The 22,743-nt window shown below is 41.2% G+C and overlaps 2 protein-coding genes across 2 annotated transcripts in view; both read left to right on the top strand.

Moving 5' to 3' along the window:
• LOC118271498 (uncharacterized) overlaps positions 1 to 22,743 on the top strand; it is a 93,073-nt gene that overhangs the window by 7,724 nt on the left and 62,606 nt on the right. The window lies entirely within an intron of this gene.
• On the top strand, positions 7,806 to 12,600 carry LOC126911003 (uncharacterized). Its single transcript, XM_050695713.1, has 3 exons — positions 7,806 to 9,154; positions 9,448 to 11,677; positions 12,364 to 12,600. The coding sequence occupies exons 1-3, from the start codon at positions 7,806 to 7,808 to the stop codon at positions 12,598 to 12,600; spliced, it is 3,816 nt and encodes a 1,271-aa protein (XP_050551670.1).

Below are 22,743 nucleotides of genomic sequence, written 5' to 3'. Positions count from 1 at the left end.
TAAAAAAAGGAACTTCTTTTTCCCTTGGGGATTCCACTATAAGGCTTATATTGGAATGTGATCAGGGCCTCTTCGGAGAGTATGGCCAATCCATCCCCATTTACGATGTTATTTTGGAGGCCAATGAGGCTTATTGGCATTTTTCTGTTAGAAAAACTCGATAACTGACTGACAAACAGAAATTAATTACATAATATTATTTACATTTAAATTAAATTCAAATATCAACAAGGTGTCATATTTGATTACAAGAACCAATATAATATTTGATGTTTTGGTTTGAAAATTGTCAGCATTAGCTGTGTCTGTTTCAAAATAACTACAATGTCACCTAGACCCACGATATTGTTGAAAATCACTAAACTTAAACAATATCAAACATGCACTACACTACTTAACCCGTCGTATGCCGGAACGCAGATCTACGCGAGACACAATGCGTTTTCTATTGTTGTCTTATATATATTATTATATACGAGAGGTTAATATCTATCTAATTACCTACTTATTAAAACTAATCTGGGAATTGAACCTGAGACCTCCACAGTCGCTTACGACCATTTAACCAACAAATATTTTTTTATAACATGGGTTAAAATTACGTAACTAGAAAAAAGTTAATCAAATATTCAGTTTCACGTTAAAATGTAGTGTCATTTTACCTCAATGTGAGCGTTTTTGAAGATAAAATATTATTTAGGTACCATAGGGCACATTTTTACTCACAATACAATTGCATGTATCTGGTAAAAATAAGAATTAAAGACGAGACATTACATCGTGTACATACATACACATCTAAAACTCTATCTATGTATAAAACACTTGTTTAAAAAGCATTCGACGTTCAAGAAACAAAAGCGAAACATTTCTTCTCATAACAAATTGGAGATTACACGGCGCCGGCGCACGTGCCCCGTGTCGACCTCTGGTGGCAACATTACGCAACCATGAACTGACCACAGATACCTTAACATTTCACTGCTGGTACTATAGTTAACATCGTTTTTTGCTCAATATTTCTGCTCTGACATAATACTGCAAACTATCTTCCACCGTTGTAGAATAACAGTGATACTGTGATAAATTGGAAACAAGCCACAGCTGTGAACGACTTAAATTATTTACCGGGGTTCTGGCTTGAACCAGGAATAGTAACGGGGTAGTTTTTCACCTCACCCAAGGCGGTAGAAGTTATTTTCTCCCCTCAAAAAAAGCCATATTGACTCGCATTAATGAGTTGATCAGTGTCACATGTAGTACAACAAAAGAATTAAAACATATAAATGTTTTACTTAACCCAAATAATACCCTTAACAGTCATAATTACCAATGATTAAATTAGCTCAATCAACAGGTAACAGGTAAAGATCCAAAATGTCCGTCTAATCTACTAAATACCGTTATTTGTCGAAATCTCTAGCTTGGAGTAGTTAGGTAACACGGTGTCAAGGCCACGCCTGGCCACTTTATTTTAAAATATACTACCGATGTGACTCAAATACTGACCGTCCAAGGTTTTATATTGATATGGTCAGTATACACTATTTTTAAAAAACAGTGAAGTGTTCTCTGATTTCTCAAAAGTAAGGATATTTGACGGTATAGTTGGCACGGAGGCTGGGCAACGGGCTCCCCGCTGTTCGATTCTCGCACGGAACAACTTTTTGTGTGATCCACAAATTGTTGTTCCGGGTTTGGTTCCGAACTTGTATGTTTGTAAACACTTCACCAAATATATATAAATACCTTAATTTTATTGTAACTTTCGTGAGACATACTAAATTAATTATTATGTTATCGGCTTACTCACGTAACGTTTTGACGAGGAAGTCGACTAGTTAAGACGACTAGGACAATCGCCGCGTCGTGTGTCGCGGAATGCTGCTCATGAATATGAGCCTCTAGCATGGCTTGAAACTAGTCGAGTTCCTCGTCAAAACATTACGTGAGTAAGCCGATAGCATAATAATTAATATTTTTAAAGTACTTTATACTCATAGTCCAGCGTAAAATTCACAAAGCGAAAAAAAGATTTTATTTGTTAAGTTACTGGCAGCCATTTCTCTGTCGTTTCCTCGACATGACACAACAGAGTGCCTATCAATCAGTATCTTCCCCGCATATTTGATTACAACTTCATTAGTTACAAACGTCTTGTCGCCCACCATAACATCATCCCAACGCTTGCGGTGTGCGGTTATACTACACTACCTGGCGATAAATATTGCACTGAAGGTATCAACCTTCGAAAAGAAACAATCAGTCTAGTCGCCGCGTATACCTACAGCACATAGTTATAGGTTCTTTCTACCGTAAAAAGGTGGAAAAAGAAGACGTTTTTATCATAAAAATGATCATAATAGGATAAAAAATTGTCTCTTGCTAAAAGTTGCAGGAGAGCCACTCCTCTATTCTCCTCCATCTATTCCCAATCCCCCATTCCTCCAACTCAAAAGGACAGTAACGCACTTGTATCTCCTCCAGTTTTATGAGTCCAAGTGCTACCTCCAATGTCCAGTAAATGCACTTTTTATTAGATTATTTAGACACCACTGACAAACAGTAAAGGAAAACATCGTAAGGAAACTTGGGCTTATAATTTCTAATTATAAGTTTGAAATCGCCAACCCACATTGAGCAAGCATAGTGATTAATGCTCAAACCTTCTCCGTGCAAGAAGAGGCCTTTGGTCAGCAGTAGCTACTTAAAAGCTTATGATGATATGAAGAGATCCGTCTGCTTGTTTATCACCATTACAAAGTGGATGTGCAATATCTATCGCCGTGTACTGTACGTACATTTCCTAAGACTTGCCTCTCAGATTGCAGACTTAATAAAAATGCTGCGGTTTCCCATCATTAAGGTAATGAAGTATACACAATGGCGCTGTGATTGAATACATCAATACACGAGGCGTATGGGTTTCACTCCGTTTACCTGTACATGTGTACCTACGTATGTATGTATGTGTTATTGTTCATTTTTACGTCTTGTTCTAGCTGTGTTGTTTAAAACGTTGTGTTGGCGTTTCCCCGCTTAAGTAATGAAGATTTATTTTTTCGGAAATGGTCTGTATTAAGTTATAGTATTGTGTATGATATAGATTCATTCATTTGTCACATCTATGTAAGTAGTACTAACTTATAAACTTTAAATATAAAAATAAGTCGGGATTTCCTTTCTGACGCTATAACTCCAGAACGCGCGAACCGATTTCCACGGTTTTGCATTCGTTGGAAAGGTATTTAGGGACTCCGTGAGATTTATAGCGAAGAAAATTCAGGAAAAAATCAAGAGAAAAGCAGAAAAACAAGGAAAATCATTGGTAGCCAAAACGGAGTCCGCCGGGTTTGCTAGTAAACTTTAAGTTTGAACACCATTTTCATTTAATGTATCCATCCAAGATTTTATTTTAATTTTCATTCCAAACCAAAGCTTCAAGAAATTTTCCAAAAGCTTTCCATTTATAGGATATCCAATTCAAAGCGTTGATAGTACGATGGCGATGACTAACCACACCATGTAACTAATGGTCATTTAAATAATAAAGGGCTGTGTATGTGTGTGTGGGCCCCGCGATGACTATAATGACTTGGTAAGTAGCTGATCTGAATTGTGGATCACCACTTATACCAGTGTCGTGGTGCATGTCAATTATATTAAATTTCCTATTTGGTACTTACTTACTATAAAATTCTGCTTTGTATACCACCGCCTGTAATGTGATACGCCTTTTAATCCCTAAATAATAAGGTAGGTATAAGTAGTTTTTTTTTGTAAATACCCCAGCGTCTTCCCAATCTCCCCAATCCTCGATTCCAACAACCCTTAAATTCCTAACACTCAAAAGGCCAAAACACACTTTGTAACACCTTTGCTGTTTCGTGTGTTCATTTTCCCGGATAAAGATTTGTTTTCACGAATAAACAGCTGATAAAATGCTAATAGCTTATGTTACTTCGAGTAACAATATATCTTTCCGCTACACTTTATCGAAAATTGATTAGTAATTTAGGCATACACGTGGTACGCGTACTGTTTGATTGGACAGACTGACTTTTTCATTGGAATATTAGTCAGTATTATAATAATATGAGAATGGAAGATAAAACACTCGGTAATGTCATTATAGGTAGGTATACATACTTCTTGAGAACGGTAGGAACTGGTTTTAATAAAGTAATCAGTTTTAATTACTTGAGTTATTAAGTGTGGGATATATAGGTATTATATATCAAGATATGACATAATATATTGTACTAACTGCAGATTATTGTCTAGTTGTGTTCTAATATATTATCCGTTTTTTTTTTGAGGGGGAAAATCATCCAATGACTTTTCTCGCCTTGGGCGAGGCGAAAGGGAGTGTCAGACTCTTACTGACTAAAAACCACCCCGTTCCTTCTCCTGCTTTTCGAGCCGGAGCCCCGGTAAACCCGCTAGGTAGTCCGCAGCTCCGGATCAGGCATCAGCCCTGCTGGGCCCCATCTAATATATTATCCCTAGGATATATTATAAGGTAGTAAGCTACAACTTAGGTAAGTAAATGTATAGATACCTATGCATTAAGTTTAGTTGATTAAAATAAAAAAAAATGGAAGAAGACGAGATAACTCAACCCTGTCTTATAACATAAATGGTGAAAAGTGGGTGTACATTGAATAGTGGCACTATGTGCCTTAATGTGCACCTCTGCCTACCCCTACGAGGATAAAAGGCGTGACGTTGTGTTGTTGTTGTTATTTATATGAAGGTGGTGAAACAGGCGCATTTAATACCTATCCAAAAATAGACTACCTACGTACTACCTAGGTCCAAAGTGTATGTTTACAAAGGCGAGTTCGTTTATACGAGTTCACATATCATTGCCTGGCAGTGGCTGACAGATGACACTCGAGCCCCGAGCACTCGTGTCAACACTCACACTGTTTTCACAACACGGCAACAGATCTTGTGACCGAATGGCTGTGAGAAAATTTGCGAAGAGGTGGCCATTTTTTGTAGATCCATGATACTGAGTCTCGTGTTCATGGTAGAGTAGAAAACATATTTTTTAGGGTAAAAGTAATAGCGTCTATTTCAAGTAAACCAAAAACAGGGACTTTTGAAACGTTAACAAGTATAGAATAGACAGTCTGTCCATCAGTGAAGCTAAGTGATTTGTCATTATACTGCCTTCTTAGGCAAGAACGGATTAAGGGACCAAACTCCACATTTCTGGAGCTGCGGACTGCCTAGCGGGTTACCGGGGCTCCGGTTCGAAAAGCAGTAGGAACGAGTAGGAATAGGGTGGTTTATATCCCCCTCAAAAAAGACTCCACATTTGACTGAGACCTGCTTTTAAACTGCGATCTCCAATCCGTTTGCCAAACGTGGAGATTATGGTAAACCCTCTTATGTAAAGGAGGCCCAAAGTCCAAGAGTGACAAGAATCTCAGTGTATAAGTAAGTTAATAAAAACAAAAGAATGGTAATGACATTACTTCACAGAGCACTTGTATAAACATTGAAAAGGATCAAGAATGCAATATTTATAATATTTTACTCAACTGCGCCAGGAGGAGGGTCATGCTTCGGCACAAATGGGTCGGCTCGACCGGAGTGATACCACGGCCTCACAGAAAACCGACGTGAAACAACGTTGTGTTTTGTTGTGTGAGTGGGGTTACTGGATGCCCAATTCCCCCTTTCCCAATCTTCCCAATCACCGATTCCCGAACAACAACTCTTAAATTCCTAACCCCCAAAAAGCCGGCAACGCACTTGTAACGCCTCTGGTGTTTCAAGTCCATGGGCGACGGAGATTGCTTACCATCAGGTGATACGTCTGCTCGTTTACCGGCCGTGTTTTCATAAAAAAAAAATGTTTTTGCATGTTAACATTTCGAACGAAATTGAAGTTAACATTAAGATTCGTATCGCGAGACCTCGAACTCTGAGGTCATTTTATTTCAATTATTAAATTTAATGATACGTCTTTCGGTAATGACATTCACGTGAACTGCAAAATATTCGCGAAACTATTGTTTTTCCACTTCCCTGTAAAAAGCCTTCGAGATATAATGACAGTAGATGCTATAATATAGCAGGAAGTATTATTTGTTGACTAAGTTTATCATTAGCTCTTTACATTATATATCTACTTAACTTAATAATAATTTAATCTTTGGTATTCATCATCACTGTTTCAAGCTTAATGGTATTAACTATTAAGTATTCCAATTAAGTTCTAAGTTGCCATCCTTATACTACATGTGAATTAACACGTACTTATTTTATATTTAGTGAAAACAAGTTTTTATAATTACATACATACATATTTAACGTCACGCCTGTCTCCCATGGGGGTAGGCAGAGATAACAGACCGCGAATTGCTACGAATCTTACATACTTCTTTCGCTTTGTGTTGCCCAGTAGTGTTGATGCCTGATCCGGAGCTGTGGACTACGAACGTAGGAACGGGGTGGTTTTTAGTCAGTAAAAGCCTGACACTCCTCGCCTCGCCCAAGGCGGGACAAGTCATTGGATGATTTCCCCCCTTCAATTAAAGCTAGATACATACAGTGATTTCAAATAGTATAGCACGCATTTATTATACTTAATAACTATTATTAAATATAATAAATGCGTGCTATGCTACTACCATTACCAGTATTCGGTCGTAAAGTTGAAAATAATTCCAGTTGACATCTTGACCACAATTACTATGCCTCTACTGGACGCCAAACAAAGAGTTGCGTGCTCTGAATGCATCTTGCGTAATCAAAAAAGGTTGTGACGTCATCTCTAGTTTAAAAAAAAACTAGTCTCGTTTTGTATTGTTACTTAGAAACGTAATGTTCTATAGGAAATGAGAGTAATCTTTGAATTTTTGTTGCAAATCCAAATTAGTTCAGTAGTGAAGAAGAGACAGACAGACAGACTTACTTTCTCCTTTACCTATATAATAGTATGGATAGTATGGATTATCGTGTACTGTATTATATTTATTGTTTAAATACCTAATCATTACATGTCTCTGAGTGCGGCAGTTAGAAGACTTACGGCTGATTAATAATAACCATCTTTAGGCAAAGGCTGTTTATCGAAAAAACTAAAAACAAGTAAAAATCGACCCTTTTTGAGAGAGGAAAATTATCCAATGGCTTCTCCTATCTTAGGTACCTACTGTCTGGGGCGCGGTGCCAGAAGACCTCCCCGTGGTGCGCCCTGGGTACAGGAGACAGTTGGTGACGATGTTTCTTGTAGCTAACTTCTGGACGGGATGGAAAGAGAACTGAGATGGGTTCTGGGATTGGTAGCAGGGATTTCATACAAACCCTGCTAAAGAATAGGTATTCTGCAAGCAGAAGCACCTTGGGAAGAAACCCTATACTGGGTGGTGATAGGTCATCCGCATGTTTCTCTGTTGCAGCCGAGAACATGTTGGAAGAGCGTGGACGGTACTTGTTGTGCACACACCCTGCCAATGAGTAGCATCGGAACTCCTGTTCTTGATTGCAACCGTCGAGATCGTAATCCGTGAAGAGATCATGGTCATGTTTCGTGACTCGGATCGGGACGAGGGCCTTGGCTTAATCGCCCGGGCCGCGAGGAAGATAACCTCTATAAAAAATTCCTCCAATACTAAGTTCTGGTGCGCGGCGAGGGTATGTATGGCTGAGGAGTTGTATCAGTCGCGAGCGCACCCCCAGCTAGGGGACCGGTGGACCCTCTAGTTGGGTACTAAATGTACACTTACCTAGGGACAGGGGGCACCCCCTAGGCGGACCTTTTCTTCCCCCACACTCGTGGGACTAACATGGAACTGAACAAAAATAAAATTAAAAAAATTGATGATAAGGAGGTGGAAAAAGGAATTTCGAGCAAGGACAGATCATGTTCGGGTTCGAAAGGGATGATGACGCGGTCACATTTTAAGCGACCAGCTACACCAATGGGAGGTGCAATAAGCGACAGTGGCGAGTCAGACTGCTCGCAAATGTCAGCTGTATCTCAAAAGTCGACAGTGTCTACACGTGCACGTAAGCGCACTCGGACGACGGATACGTCTGACCAGGCTTCGGTTGTAAACTTGCCTGGTGTAGATAAAAACTCCTTGGAGAAGCTAACCAAGGAGAACGCAGAATTGCGAGCACAAATAGCTTGCCTCCAGGAAGCAGTGGTTGAGCTAAAAAACCAACTTAAAACATTGTCTCAGCAGGGTGAAATACCAGAGACACAAGCTTCAACCAGTGGCGGCTTGGCACCAGATACTGTGGCTCAGCTCCGACGTTCAATTGCAGTAGAGATTGGAGGCATGATGGACGCGAAGCTGGCTGCTCTAGAGGATAGGTTGTTGCCAGAGAGGAGGCTACGCCCAGCTCTCGCCTCGGACGCCAGGACTCCTACGGTTTTTTCTCCTCCAGTCCAGACGGAGGCGAAAGCCAATAAGAAGAAAAAGAAAAAGAAGAAAGGCCAAGCATCTACGCCGGTTGTGCCAGAGTCGTCAGCGGTATCTACACCCACTGTATCGGTACCGAATAGACAAACTACGAAAGCAGTTTCCCAAGAAACTTGGTCGCTAGTGGTAGGCCGTAAAGCCAAAAAAGTAAAAACGCCGCAACCTGCTGACCTATCTGCTCAGTCACGTATCCAATCTATGCAGAAAAAACAGCGGGTTAAACTGCCGAAGGTTCCTACTTCTGCAGCCATCTCTATATGTGTAAAGGAAGGAGCAACTGTCGGCTTAGGAGAAGTAATGTCAGTGGCAAGGAGACAAATTAACATTGTCGAATTGGGTATTACCACTGATTTATTACGAGAGAAACGTGCCGCGGATGGTGGAATCGTGCTGATGATATCAGGCCAGGACTCAGCCTCCAAAGCTGATGGCCTTGCTACACGCATGAGAGAGGTCCTTGGTGACTTTCCTGTCGTAATAAGACGGCCAACTAAAATGGCAGAAGCAAGGGTCATGGATCTGGATGACGCCATAACTCCAGAAGAGGTTGTTGCGGCTATAGCGAGGGTAGGTGGATGTTCCGCTGAGGACGTCAAAATTGGCGAAATCCGGCGACCACCAACTTCCTTGGGTCACGTATGGGTGCGTGGGCCTCTGGCGGCTATGAAGAAACTGGCGTCTGACAAGCGCATGCCATTAGGTTGGACGTCAGTTAGAGTTGAGGTACTGGAGCCACGTCGCATGATGTGTTACCGTTGCTTCGAACCAGGTCACGTTCGGAGTAGGTGCACTAGTGCGACGGACCGGAGCACTCAGTGCTATGCCTGCGGTGGGGCCCACAAGGCTAGGGAGTGTACATCTCAGAATGTAAGATGTCCACTCTGCTCGGATCAGGGTCGTCCAGCCAACCATCGTCTGGGAAGCAAAAAATGCAACCCACAAAAGAAACGGACATCCAACCAGACAAATAGATCCCAAGTGACGTCGGCTGCACCACTAGGTGCAGGCCCTCTAGAGGAAATGGACACATCACCTTCCCAGCCCTGAGAGTGCTCCAGTGCAACCTGAACCACTGCCGCAGTGCGCAGAATTTATTCCTGCAAACTGTCGCGGAATGGTCAGTTGCATTGGCGGTAGTGGCTGAGCCCTATGGTCTCCAGGATCACCCTCGTTGGTTTCGGGATTCCGTTGACTCAGTTGCGATTTACTGGGCTGGTGGAAGCGGTGGGCCTCACTGCTGTCTTTTAGATAGCGGGCAGGGATTTGTCGCTGTAGAGTGGGGACCAATAGCTGTAGTGGGCTGTTACGTGTCCCCAAATATTTCGCTACAGGAATACGAGGCATATCTGGATGGAATTGCGAATTGCATCCGGTGCAAATGCTCACCCCGTCCGGTATTAGTCTTGGGAGATTTTAATGCCCACTCTAGAGCATGGGGTAGTACCCGGGACAGGCCAAGGGGCCACGCAGTACAGGACTGGGCGGCTTCACTCGACCTCCGATTATTAAATCGAGGGTCTGTTCCCACCTGCGTCAGGTGGCAAGGGGAGTCAATTGTAGACCTCACATGGGCGACTCCTTCTCTTGCCTCTAGGATAGTGGATTGGAGAGTGGCTGAGGAAATTGTCACACTTTCCGACCATCGACACATAGTGTTTGACGTAGCGACCAGTCTGGCCGATGGTCGAAGTGGTGCAACTTCAAATCCGCCGACACGACGTTGGGCCCTCAAAAAGCTCGATAGAGAAATGCTCATCGCAGCTGCCAACGTCGTCGCCTGGCCAGAAGAGAGTTCGCAGGGGATCTCGCCCGATCCGGAAGGGGAGGCAGTCTGGTTCCGAGATAAAATGGCATCAATTTGTGACGCGTCTATGCCTCGAATCAGGTGCGGTCAGCGTCCGGGAGCGGCTTACTGGTGGTCGGCAGACATTGCGCATTTGCGTTCTGTCTGCCTCAGGCTCCGACGCCAGTTCCAGCGTGCTCGACGCAGAAGACAGCCGAGTGCTTCTGAAGAGCAGATAACCAGAGCCTACCGAGAGTACAGGGATGCAACTATGGCACTCCAGCGCGCCATCTTAGATGCCAAGTCTCGATCCTGGAAAGAACTCCTCGAGGGGCTGAACAGGGATCCTTGGGGAAGACCATATCGTTTGGTCATGGGGAAACTCCGTCCGTGGGTACCTCCCCTTACGGAGACTATGGATCCGGATCTGCTGGAAAGGGTGATAAGCACGCTCTTTCCAGTAGTGAGAGACAGTCCCTCACTGCCCCTACCTTCAGACTGGTCCTCTGACTTGGGGGTAACCGAAGGGGAGTTGGGTCGAGCCGTGCGTCGAATGAGTGTTCGTAATACCGCACCTGGCCCGGATGGTGTTCCTGGCCGAGTGTGGGCTCTGGTTATGCATGCTCTTGGGAACCGCTTGCGTCGACTGTTCGACAGCTGCCTCCAAACAAGCGTGTTTCCCATTCCCTGGAAGGAGGCTGGATTGGTCCTCTTGAAGAAGCAAGACAGGCCCGCGGAGTCTCCCTCTGCATATCGTCCCATCTGCCTGCTCGACGAGGTTTCCAAGCTCTTTGAAAGAGTGATTGCTAAAAGGCTCGTTGAGCACCCGTCGCGTGTTGGTCCCGACCTGTCTGAATGTCAGTATGGTTTCCGGCAGCAGCGTTCCACAATAGATGCGATACTGCGCGTCCGCTCGCTGTCGGATCAGGCAGTTTCTAGGGGTGGGGTTGCGTTGGCGATAAGCCTAGATATCGTCAACGCTTTTAATTCCCTACCCTGGAAGGCAATCAGGGAGGCCCTAGTTCACCATAGGGTCCCTCCTTATTTGCAGAACATTGTCGGGGCCTACCTACGTGACCGGCGCATCCGCTATGTGGGCCGGGACGGTAGCGTTCAGCAGAGGGAAATTACGTGCGGAGTTCCACAAGGATCGGTATTGGGTCCTTTATTGTGGAACCTCGCTTACGATGCCGTCTTGCGTGTCGATCTTCCCGCTGGCGTCCATGTTGTGTGTTATGCAGATAACACTTTGGTTATGGCCAGTGGGAATTCCTTTGAGGAGACCATCCGGCTTTCAGAACTCGGTGTGGCAAAAGTCGTGGCCTCAATCCACGAACTAGGCTTAAAGATAGCGCCTCAAAAAACGGAGGCGCTGTGGTTTCACAAGCTGCCGAGGACCAGGGAGCCGCCTAGTTTGTCGGTACGAGTCGGAGATACGCAAGTCCAGGTAGGCAGGTACCTAAAGGCCTAACCTTGGATAGTCGGTGGGGCTTCGAAGAGCATTTCGAACGCCTGGTCCCCCGAGTCGAGAAGGCAGTGGGTGCCCTGCACAGACTGCTGCCTAACATTGGGGGACCTCGAGAAGAAGTTCGCCGCCTCTACGCGGGTGTCGTGCGATCGATGGTCCTTTACGGGGCGCCTGTTTGGTCAGCTCGACTGTCAGGCGTCCGACGCTGTAGAGCGAAAATATATCGTCTGCAGCGGAAAATGGCCATCCGGATCGCACGAGGATACAGAACGGTGTCCTTTGAGGCGGCAACTCTACTGGCTCGCTTTCCGCCGTTGGATATCCTGGCGGATATGGATGCGAAGGTCTATAACCAAATTCGCACTATCCGCCAAAACGGCGGAAGGGTGCCAGAAACGGTGTTCGTCAGGCTGAGGCGGCGGGAAAGGCGACACGCGCTCGAGCGGTGGCGTGAGCGGCTAGAACAGCCGGAGTACTCACGCAAGCGCGTTGTCGAAGCCATTCTGCCGCACTTCGAAGCCTGGCTGAAGAGAGAGGAGCGCGTCTCCTTCAGGCTCACTCAGGTGCTCACCGGACATGGTTGTTTCGGTGAGTACCTGAACAAGATTGGGCGAGAGGCCACGGCAAATTGCCATCATTGCGGATGTAACTTTGATACGGCACAGCACACGCTTGAGGAGTGCACAGCATGGGAATCTGAGCGGCGGGTCCTAGTTGCCAGGATCGGGCGAGACCTGTCTCTGCCAGCAGTTATTACAGCTATGCTGACAGAGGCAGAAAACTGGAGAGAGGTGGCCTCCTTTTGTGAGACTGTAATGTCCCAAAAGGAGGCGGCCGAGCGGGATCGTGAGAGGGATCCCACCCGTAGAAGGCGTCGAGGTGGCAACCACCGCGGCGCCTAACATGTCGATACCTTGTCTATATTATATTGACAGGTAAACCTTTGGGGTCATGGGCGCATAGAGTGGGGAATCTAGGCGCCCACTCAATGACCTCAAGGAAGACGGCGGCACAGTGGTCACGTGTCGCCGTGCACTATATTGCACAGAGAGGGATAAGGATGACAAATAGGTCTCCATAGAGAAGTGCCTTACGGGCGTTGCACCACGGGGGCTCCGGGGTTGGTCTACTAAGAGGGCCCGGTGCCTCCTTTAGGTGCAGATGGTGGCCACCGGGGAGGTTTTAGTGCGGTAAAAATCCCACACTCCCTAGTTTTTTCCCCAAAAAGCTAGGCGCCTTTTGAAGGTTTCCCCCCGTCAACAAAAAAAAAAAAAAAAAAAAAAAAAGGTACCTACTGTCTGATCTCAGATCAGACAGCAAAGAGTCAGCTCTTACTGCCTGAAAACCACCATGTTCCTACTCGTGGTTCGAAGCGGAGCCCCGGTAACACGCTAACCCGTCGACAGCTCTGAAAAAATGTCAGCCCTAACTAAACATTTTTAGTATTTTCTTAATGTCTATCATAAGAAGTTTTATGTAAGTAAGATTAACATAATCTGGATGTATCCGGCGCATGCGCACGGTAACTGAATAATATCAACGGCTAGACTAATGAGACAAAGGAAATTATACGGACAAGGACGCAACACGTTACCTAAGTAGTTTTCCTGTCGCAGTCTAGGATTTATGTATTTAACGTTATGATGTAGGTTTTAGATCTGAAACATTAGTTAGATGTATTTCTACAGAGTACCACGTTCCCCTCAGCAGAAAACAAGAAATAGAATATTTAGAATAATTGGTTACTACTTATCTTACATCATTAAAATATCTGTGATTTTTTCACGTTCAAGGAAAACCTAAGCACCATGCTCTTAGATAATCTACAACCGGTTTTTAGAATGTAGGTTCCATCAGTCTGGTCGAAAGATGTCAAATTGGACTGACAGACAAGCAAAAACATTGTTTTATATACATACATAGATAACGATAGCAATATTTAAACAAATAAAGATTAATATTCAATTAATAAAATGTATAACTTTGTATAATAGGATTATTACTATTAGTAAAACATTTGAATTGTATTAGTCACTCATAGTTGCTGAACCTTGATACCGACGGTGTTTGAAACTGGTTTCATTAAAAAACTAACAAAAAAAAATTGAAAGCGGAAAAACCTTAATATCTTATTACTATTTAATTGTTGCATTCAAATCACAATATCATGTTTATCTTTAGTCGTTAGATTGTCTTTTTTGTCTGTCCGTCAAATTCTAAACTCGGAAATAGCTATATTTTTATAATAACTATCGTGAGACATACTAAATCAACTAAAATTAATGGTTTACTCACGTGAATTTACTGAGAAAAGCACTACAAAATTCGAGTCACAGAGGGACTCTTCCTCATGAGCAGCGTGCGCCGACGCGGATGTGACGCGGCTAACGTAATTGGCATTATTTTTTTACATAACGGAACAGTTTTGAATGTAAACATACAGAATGATTTTATGAAAATAAATTGACACGAGTGAAGCCGCGAGCAAAGATTATATACTCAGCTCATTACTGCTTAACGGGTGTCTATCGATTGCATAATCTATTATAATATATTCGTCTTAATTAATATTTTAAGCATTAAGACTATTTACAAAATAATCTACATTTTTAGGCACATGATATGATCATTATGTAGTCACCTGAAATCTTTAAAATATTCAGATTATCTGGTAAATTAATATTTCGTGACACCATCGAAGGCTGTCGAAGAATTTATAACTCCTTCAATGCGCTCTAATCAACTCTAATGAGTCACCCAGACTATTTGGACCTGGCAAATCAGAACAGCGCCGAACGCGGTAAAACAAAGTCATACTAAAGCTTACGCCTAAAACTACCTTTCTAGATCTCTATCTTGTAACGTTTGTCCAATGCCAAAATCTAGACCCAACGTACCTATAACTTCTCTGCAGCCGGAGTCTGTGAGCAGCATCAATAAATCACAAGACTTAACCAATGTTTGGTTCACACCCAGAGCAAATATGCCGTAACAATTGTAGCAGTATATCACTAATTAAATCACACAACATATTGTACAAAAAGCTAAGTGTTGGAGTAATGTGCGATAGTTCCCACAGCGCGTGTTGTAAGCTGCGCCTGCGCCGCCGCTTGGCCAACGCGTTACGTCACACGTGCGCGACCAATAGCGCACGTGGGAACTTTGAGGGTAGAACACGATCCTTGAATGATAGATCGATGTGACTGGGAACTAAGGTATCTACAACAATGAACACTTTATTTACCAAAGGAGCTGGTTAAAGACTGCTGACTCAAACACGAGGATCACTGGCGAGTAACTACCAATATCTGAATATGATATGTTCCAAGTTATATGTACTTCCATTGACATGCGGTGAAGGAAAGCATCGAGAGGAAACCTGGACTTATAATTCCAAATTATAAGTTTGTTAGGAACTTGCACTGGACAAGTGAGGTCCACCTACAAGGTGGACGGACGACCTGATTAAGGTTATGCCACTGGATCGCATGCAGGTCGCTTCCAACCGGTCTATATGGAAGTTAATGTAGGAGGCCTATGTCCAGCTGTGGACGTTTGATAGCTGATATGATGATGATGATTGAGCAAGTGTAATGATGAATGTGCATTGCTTATCAATATAGAAAAGAAAACTTTTGCTTAGCAATGGCATATAGGCTAGCAATGATCTAGGCTTAGCAATCAGAGCTAGGTTACATCATGCTCTTGATAGGCATAATAATGGGCAATAAAGTAACTTCTTGTAAAAAAAAATTATGAAATCAATAAAAATCTGCATAATTACGTACGTTGACTAATTCCTATATTTTTTATCCTCGTACTACTTGAGCGCATATGTATGTACGTCGTTAACGATGTTTCTATGGTAAAATAAAACCCATTATTTTTCCCAAAGCGATATAAAAAATAACAAATGTTTTTTTTTTCATATTAATTTTTATGTTTGTTGTTTTTTAATTGGTACAAATAAATTGTTTTTCTTTCTTTCTTTCAAATGAGTGAATGAAACAGGATTACGAAAAACATGTTTAATTTGTTACGTAACTTATTCATAAACTCTTAATGATAATATATGTAAACACGTTTCTGAGATATATTCACGTGAACTGCCAATATAGATACCTGTTATATTTATGTCGCTAACTTTAAGTATACTAATTAACCTTCTTAAAAGTGTATAAAGAAAATGTAGCATCATTATTTTCAATTAAAAGCCTACAGTCCGAAACAATTGGGGCTTCATTATTAAAATGTAACATACAATTTTTCTTGATCCGTAGCTGCAGATTACCTAGCGGTAGCGGTAACCTAGGGTTTACCGGGGCTCCGGCTCGAAAAGTAGGAGTAGGAACGGGATGGTTTTTAGTCAGTAAGAGTCTGACACTCTCGCCTCGCCCAGGTCAAGAAAAGACATTGGATAATTTTTCCCCCTTAAAAAAAAAACAAAACTAAATCTCCTTAGACGCTTGTGATGACCATTTCACTTTTTTTAGTCAAAATTAATTATAGATAAGTATTTTAAGTTAATTTACTGATACAACAATCAAACATCAAACATATATTAATTATTATGTTATCGGCTTACTCACGTATTGTTTTGACGAGGAACTCGACTAGTTTCAAGCAATGCTAGAGGCTCATATTCATGAGCAGCATTCCGCGACACACGACGCGGTGATTGTCGCGCTGCTACTCATAATAATTAATTTAGTATGTCTCACGAAAGTTACAATAAAATCAAACATATATTTTCCATACACGTGGCTATTGTTATATCTATACAAAGAGCTTAATAGTAACTTAACCAATTTACCAGACAAGAAGTTCTCTGCTAGCTAGCACAGCTTCATCGACATATCGGCAGATAATTGCGCCACTGTTGCGAGATTGTCGCCGGCACTCGTTACATAAGTGGGTGCTGCAACATTTCTCACTAATACACTAACATGATTTGTATTGTATTGGAACTAGTTAGCACTACTTATACTTTGAATCGTCGTTATATGCTCATTCAGGTTTTAAAATTCCCAATTCTTAGGGTGCTTTTTCACCAGAGATGTGCTTTGGAGCTATGCTACGAAGATATAATAGCTAAGCTGTGAAAATATGTTACAGTTTCCACTGATGCTAAGCTATGTGCGGAAGATGCGCAACTAGAGGCAATGTCTCGATAGTAGGAAAGCCATCCATAGCACGCATCTTTCTATATAAAAAACATAGGTTAGCTGAGTTCATTTCCACCAGTGCTAAGGCATGTGTTCCAATGAATATGATTGGTGGAAGCCAAACGCATCCACAGCAACGTAGTTGCTGTTGGTAGTTCATACTACTTCTTGTGTGCATTATGATCGTTCAATGTTTAAACCAAAGCATTATTTGTACAAACAATGACAGTCGTCTCAATGAACTTTTATTTTTTAACTAAGTATGACACTGATCTTTCATCGCCTTGAAAAAATCTTTACCCATACATTATAGTTTTTGTTACTTTTATGCCATTAAACAGATACAAAAAGTACAAAACATGATATTTAACAACATCAGCGCCATCTATGACAAAAAAACGAGTAAAATGACATTGAATAAGACATCTCAAAAACATAACCTTTTTACCCCAAAGGCTGAGAAGATTTATATCTATGTTTTTAAACAAATGTTAATTCCATTTATTTCAAAGCTAATTAAATAAAAATAATATCAAGTCTCATTGGGATTTACCTGAACATTAAACTATTTTTAAATCGACAACACTGGATTGAAGACTCGGTTGCCATACAAGAAGAAAAAAAAACATTTTTTAAAGTAATGAATTATAAGCTACTCAAAATGAATCCTAAACTTGTTTTAAAAACAAACGATACAAGACAGATAGATTGTGTGTCAAATCTCGTGAGGATAAACAATTGAGTTTGGGAAATAAAATTAAAACAAATCAGTGTAGATACTTCAGTATTTTATTAGTAGCAGATAACAACAGGACATTTTGTTGTGTATGGAAATGTTTCATATATACTTGTAATCTTTGTTATTTTTCAGGTAGAATAGGGCTTTACAGATGACCTAGTGCACCTTTTTGGGATACTGATAACCACCGGGATGTTTATACTTTTTTATGGTTTAAGCCGGTAAAGAGCAGACCTAATAGGAAGTAATCGCCGCCGCCCATGGATACTCATTTTTCGGTCTTTCGAAAATTTCTCAATAGTGACACGGAACCTGGAAATGTGCACTGTATATGGCAAATTGGCAATAGGCTTACCCTCCATTACATGGGATTATAATAAATAATATAACAAAATTAAAACACCCCTTCGTGAATAAAAGGCATGATGTTATATTTAAGACTTTAATCAGTTGGCAACACGAAATCTGCAGAGCACGAGAGCCACGAGTACTTATAAAACGATAAAGCAAGTGTAATTATGCCCTCTTACGTAAAGCCGTCCATGCGTCTACTGGACTTGCGCCCGCGCAGAGAAATGAGATGACGTGTTACATAACACATGCACACATAACATAACAATTTTTATCCTCGAAAGATTGGCAGAAATGCACACAGGTATATAGTACTAATTTATCTAAATGTGTTGTAAATATAGATACTACCTACTTTACTCGTACATAAAATATTAATTTGACCTAGCCCCTTTAAACTTCCGGAGCTTTTTTTTTTTTTTTATGGGACAAGCCCGCCACAACCTCCCATACCGCTGCAACTCCTGTAAGCCAGGATCTACAGTAGATACAAACATGAAAACACCGGAACACTGAAGTCCGGCGCGTCCCAGGGAAATGAATGACTGTCTTGGATCCCGCAACGAAACAAATCAGAAGATGTTATTAGAGGAGAAGAAAAGAAGCCTTCTTCCTTCTTCGCAGGAAAGTAGTTTAGGCGTGGAGCTACACGAAATCCACTGCCTTTACAGCATTTATTCTATCGCTCTGTAAAACAAAGCTTAGACTCGCCTGTTAACTGAAGGCGCGTGATTAGACTCAATTCTATAGCTATTGAAGTCTGTCAGGCCGGGCAGTGTCAGGTAACCAGTTAAACTTCCGGAGCTGCGGACAACGTAAAAGGTTACCGGGGCTCCGGCTCAAAGCAGGAGAAGGAATGGGGTGGTTTTTAGTCAGTAAGAGTCTGACACTCCCTCCCGCCTCGCCCAAGGCGGGAGAAGTCATTGGATGATTTTCCCCCCTCAAAAAAAAAAAAAAAAAAAAAAACCCTTTAAACTGCAATCTTCAACCCTCTTATCACGCTTAGGGCAAACCCCTCTTTTAATTAATGGAATTGAAAAAATAATGGGACGAGACCTACTTAATCCCGCAATGGAATCTTATGGGTTGTCGATCCATGTTCATATTTCCTGGTTCATATAAACAACAAAAGCGTTGTTTAGATCCAAATAACACATTACAACTGAGAATATTCAAAAACTTAAAAAGTCAAAGTCCAAATCCTTTATTTCAAATACACCAGGCAGGACCAGAAAAATTTCTGTCTGTCGGTCAGTCCTCTAGTTGCTCTATTTGCTCGTTCCAAATGTAGATTCCTATGGCGAAGAACGAGCAAGAAACTCCATAGGCTACAACAACAACAACCCTTAAATTTCAAACCCCCCAAAGGCCGGCAACGCACATGTAACGCTTCGAGTGTTTCAAGTGTCCATGGGCGGCGGCGATTGCTAACCATCAGGTGATGCGTCTGCTCGTTTACTAGCTTAGTGCATAAAAAAAACTTTGTTCTATCATACTACAAGATACCTTGTATCATTCGCGTTAGTGAGCACACAAGACAGACGAGCCTTACATAAGTAAATATATTATTATATCCACTTGACTTACTTTAGCTCCGATCGTTATATGACTGCATAACTGCATTCGGACTTGAAATAGCATTATTTAAACGAGTTTATTTTGGCTATCTGAATGTAAATAACGTTGAAGAAAATGTTTATATTTACATAATCCTTGTTAAACTAGATTTTGGTTTGTGTCTTGTGTCTGAATGTAGGTGAATACGTCAGTAAGTCAGTACTGCGGTACAAAACATGAGCTGCGGATGGTCTAGCGGGTTACCGGGGCTCCGGCTCAAAGCAAGAGTAGGTCTGATACTTCTATCAGATACTGACTAAAAACCACACCGTTCACATTCACAGCGAGAAGAAGTTCTCGCTTTACCCAAGGCGGGAGAAATAATTGGAATATTTTCTCTCCTTAAAAAAAATATCTGTCAATTTTCCTATTTAATTATGACTACTATTTTGTTCTACATATTGCTGCAGGGAACTGAGTGCTTCTGCTGATTTGGAAGTCATTGGCGGAGATTTATGTTCAATTTCACACTGCTGTTGACTTCTTGTGATTGATATGATGAAGATGATAATAATTCTTTCTTTTGTGAAATTCCAATTTATTGCTAGCTCCTGGCACCCATCGTAGATTCTTCTCTGCATCACCCCAAGATCAGAATGTTAGAAAATGCCTAAATTTAATTGGCATTAAGTCCACCTTATGTATGTGCATGAAGCTTTTTATATAAATAATTAAATAAATGATTAATGTCGTAAAAAGAGTGTTAATACAAGTTTTGATTAAAATTTTTCGACCGGTTCTCAATTTCCTTCAGCTATCACATTACAAGAATATTTGCTCTACAACTGACTTGACATATTTGAGCTCAAATCTCGTTTTATCCTTGACTTTCATATTTCAGATCCATTCATCGACATTTACAATACTACTGGCCTTTTTGGAACCTGTTCCTTTAATGATATGCTTCCATAAAATCACTGATACTGTAATTACAAGGAAATAATTCGCACATAAGGTGACTACATAAAGCAGAATATATTGTTTACACCCTTACTCTTCACGCGGGTATCACAAGAGACGTCTAAGGGCCTACAGAATTGACAGAGACTGAACAGCAGCGATACTGCAAATTCTAATTCTATTCTGCCGCCTGCTAAGCATGCAGATTATGGGAAAACCCTCCTAAGTAGACATATAGAGGATGCTTATATAGTCTTTAAGTACCTTTGGAAAAAACTTACTCTTTACTTAAGAGTGACTGCTGACCACTGCTGACCAAAGGCCTTTTCTCTCATAGAGCAGGCTAGAGCATTAATCACCACATTTGGTCAATGCTGGTTGGAGATTTTTTCCGATGTTTCCCGTTGCCGTTTGTCAGTGGTACCTTAATAATCTTAGAATCCGCGCCCTCATGCATGAGAAGCGGGTGTCTTAATTCTCCGGGCCATCACGACATTTTGGGCAATTATAAGCGGATAATAACGTAATGTGATGTGATAAATCTCATCATCACCTTTACCAGTACCTTTAGATACTTCACTTATTGATTGTGTGTGACACTTATAGGTTTGTGAAAAGTACCTATGTCACCAATGTTTGCAAGTTGGGCCAACATCACCAATATATGTATTTGCGAATTGGGCCAATGTCTCAACCCTGACCTGTACGCACCATAGTCGCGAAATTCTAAACCAGAATTGTCGAAACTATATGTATTAGCATATTACATTATATATGTGTATTTAAATGAAGCTATACATATAAGGACCAGTTGATCTAGTATTCATAATGTAAGCTTGTCATGTGGTCTCAAATTTCATTATACAAATATTTTATTGTAAGGAAACATCATTTCTTTGACATTTGTAGAACTGTGAAAGTTTTTTTTTGTTTGGATGTTTGCCCGTTAATCACGCTGAAACTACTGAACGGATTTTGATGAAATTTGGTATTCCGATAGAGTGGTGGCTTAAGACACCCGCTTCTCATGCATGAGAGTGCAGGTTCGAAACCTACCAACGAAAAGTACCAAAGTGACATTTTGCGAGTTATATGTACTTTTTAAGATTATTTAGACACCACTGACAAACGGTGAAGGAAAATATCGTAAGGAAACCTGGGCTTATAATTTCTAATTATAAGTTTGAAATCGCCAACTAGCATTGAGCAAACGCGGTGATTAATGCTCAAACCTTCTCCGTGTGTCTTCTGCCTTTGGTCAACAGTGGCCCCTTATAGGCTGATGATGTGAGATGATGTTAAAAGAGTATGAGCTGACTTAGGTGATAGGACTCTTCATCCCACGGTAACGAGCGCAAAGCCACAGGCAGAAGCTAGTTTTCTAGTAGTAATATCTGGTGTCTATTCTGTGCAAAATAGTGTTATTTCGAATTGAATATAAAGCGATGCAAAGTCTCAGTAAACAGGTTTGCTTTACATGCGCACGTCCATGGCTCACATGGTACAAATTGGTCAGTTAACTCCAACCTTGACCGCCATAGCTAACTGTTCGGTTAACAGATTATTGTTAACACGTACCTATTGTTTGGAGACTTACTTTCTTTCACATGACATTTGACGTTCAAAAGTGCCTTCCCGGTCTATTTGAAATAAATAATTTTGACTTTGACTTTGACCTTGACATGTATTATTTCGTTAAAAATTTGTATTTAAGTAAACCTCTTTTTTAACCTTCTTCGAAAATGAAATAGGTATGTTGTATGTTTGTGCGCGATTATCTCACGATTGGCCGAAACGATTTTGATGCGGTTTTCAGAAAAGTTTTTATAAGACTTAGAAACAGGTTTTAGTATATTTTTAGATATGTATGAGTAGTATTTTGAAAATGTGTGCTATAATAAGGACTATGCCAAAGTTTGAGGCTAAGCTCAAAATGAAGTAAATAAATAAACAGCATTGTACAGTGTTGTTCGTGGTCTCAGGTTCAATGCCCGTGCGATGCTACACCAAGACAGCTGTTTGTATTCTAAGCTCGTGCTGGAAACTACTTACCGATGTGATTATATGCTACTGCAATGTAATCTGAAGCTTATTTTTAAAGCTATTGAGTTCATTTTTGAAAATTATTGTGTAGTTTTAAATTTTTGAGTTTTGTTGGATTAAAAATAGTCTTTATTGTTTTGTTATGACATTTTGGAATTTCCACATAGTATAAAAGGAACAACAAATATTTTAGATGAGTGCTTTATTTTATTTTGGTATTTTCCTTGTAA

This window comes from Spodoptera frugiperda, chromosome 9 (genome assembly GCF_023101765.2).
Source record: "Spodoptera frugiperda isolate SF20-4 chromosome 9, AGI-APGP_CSIRO_Sfru_2.0, whole genome shotgun sequence".
NCBI lineage: Eukaryota > Metazoa > Arthropoda > Insecta > Lepidoptera > Noctuidae > Spodoptera > Spodoptera frugiperda.
Note: the sequence above shows the minus strand (reverse complement) of the source record. Positions and strands in the feature narration are given on the sequence as shown.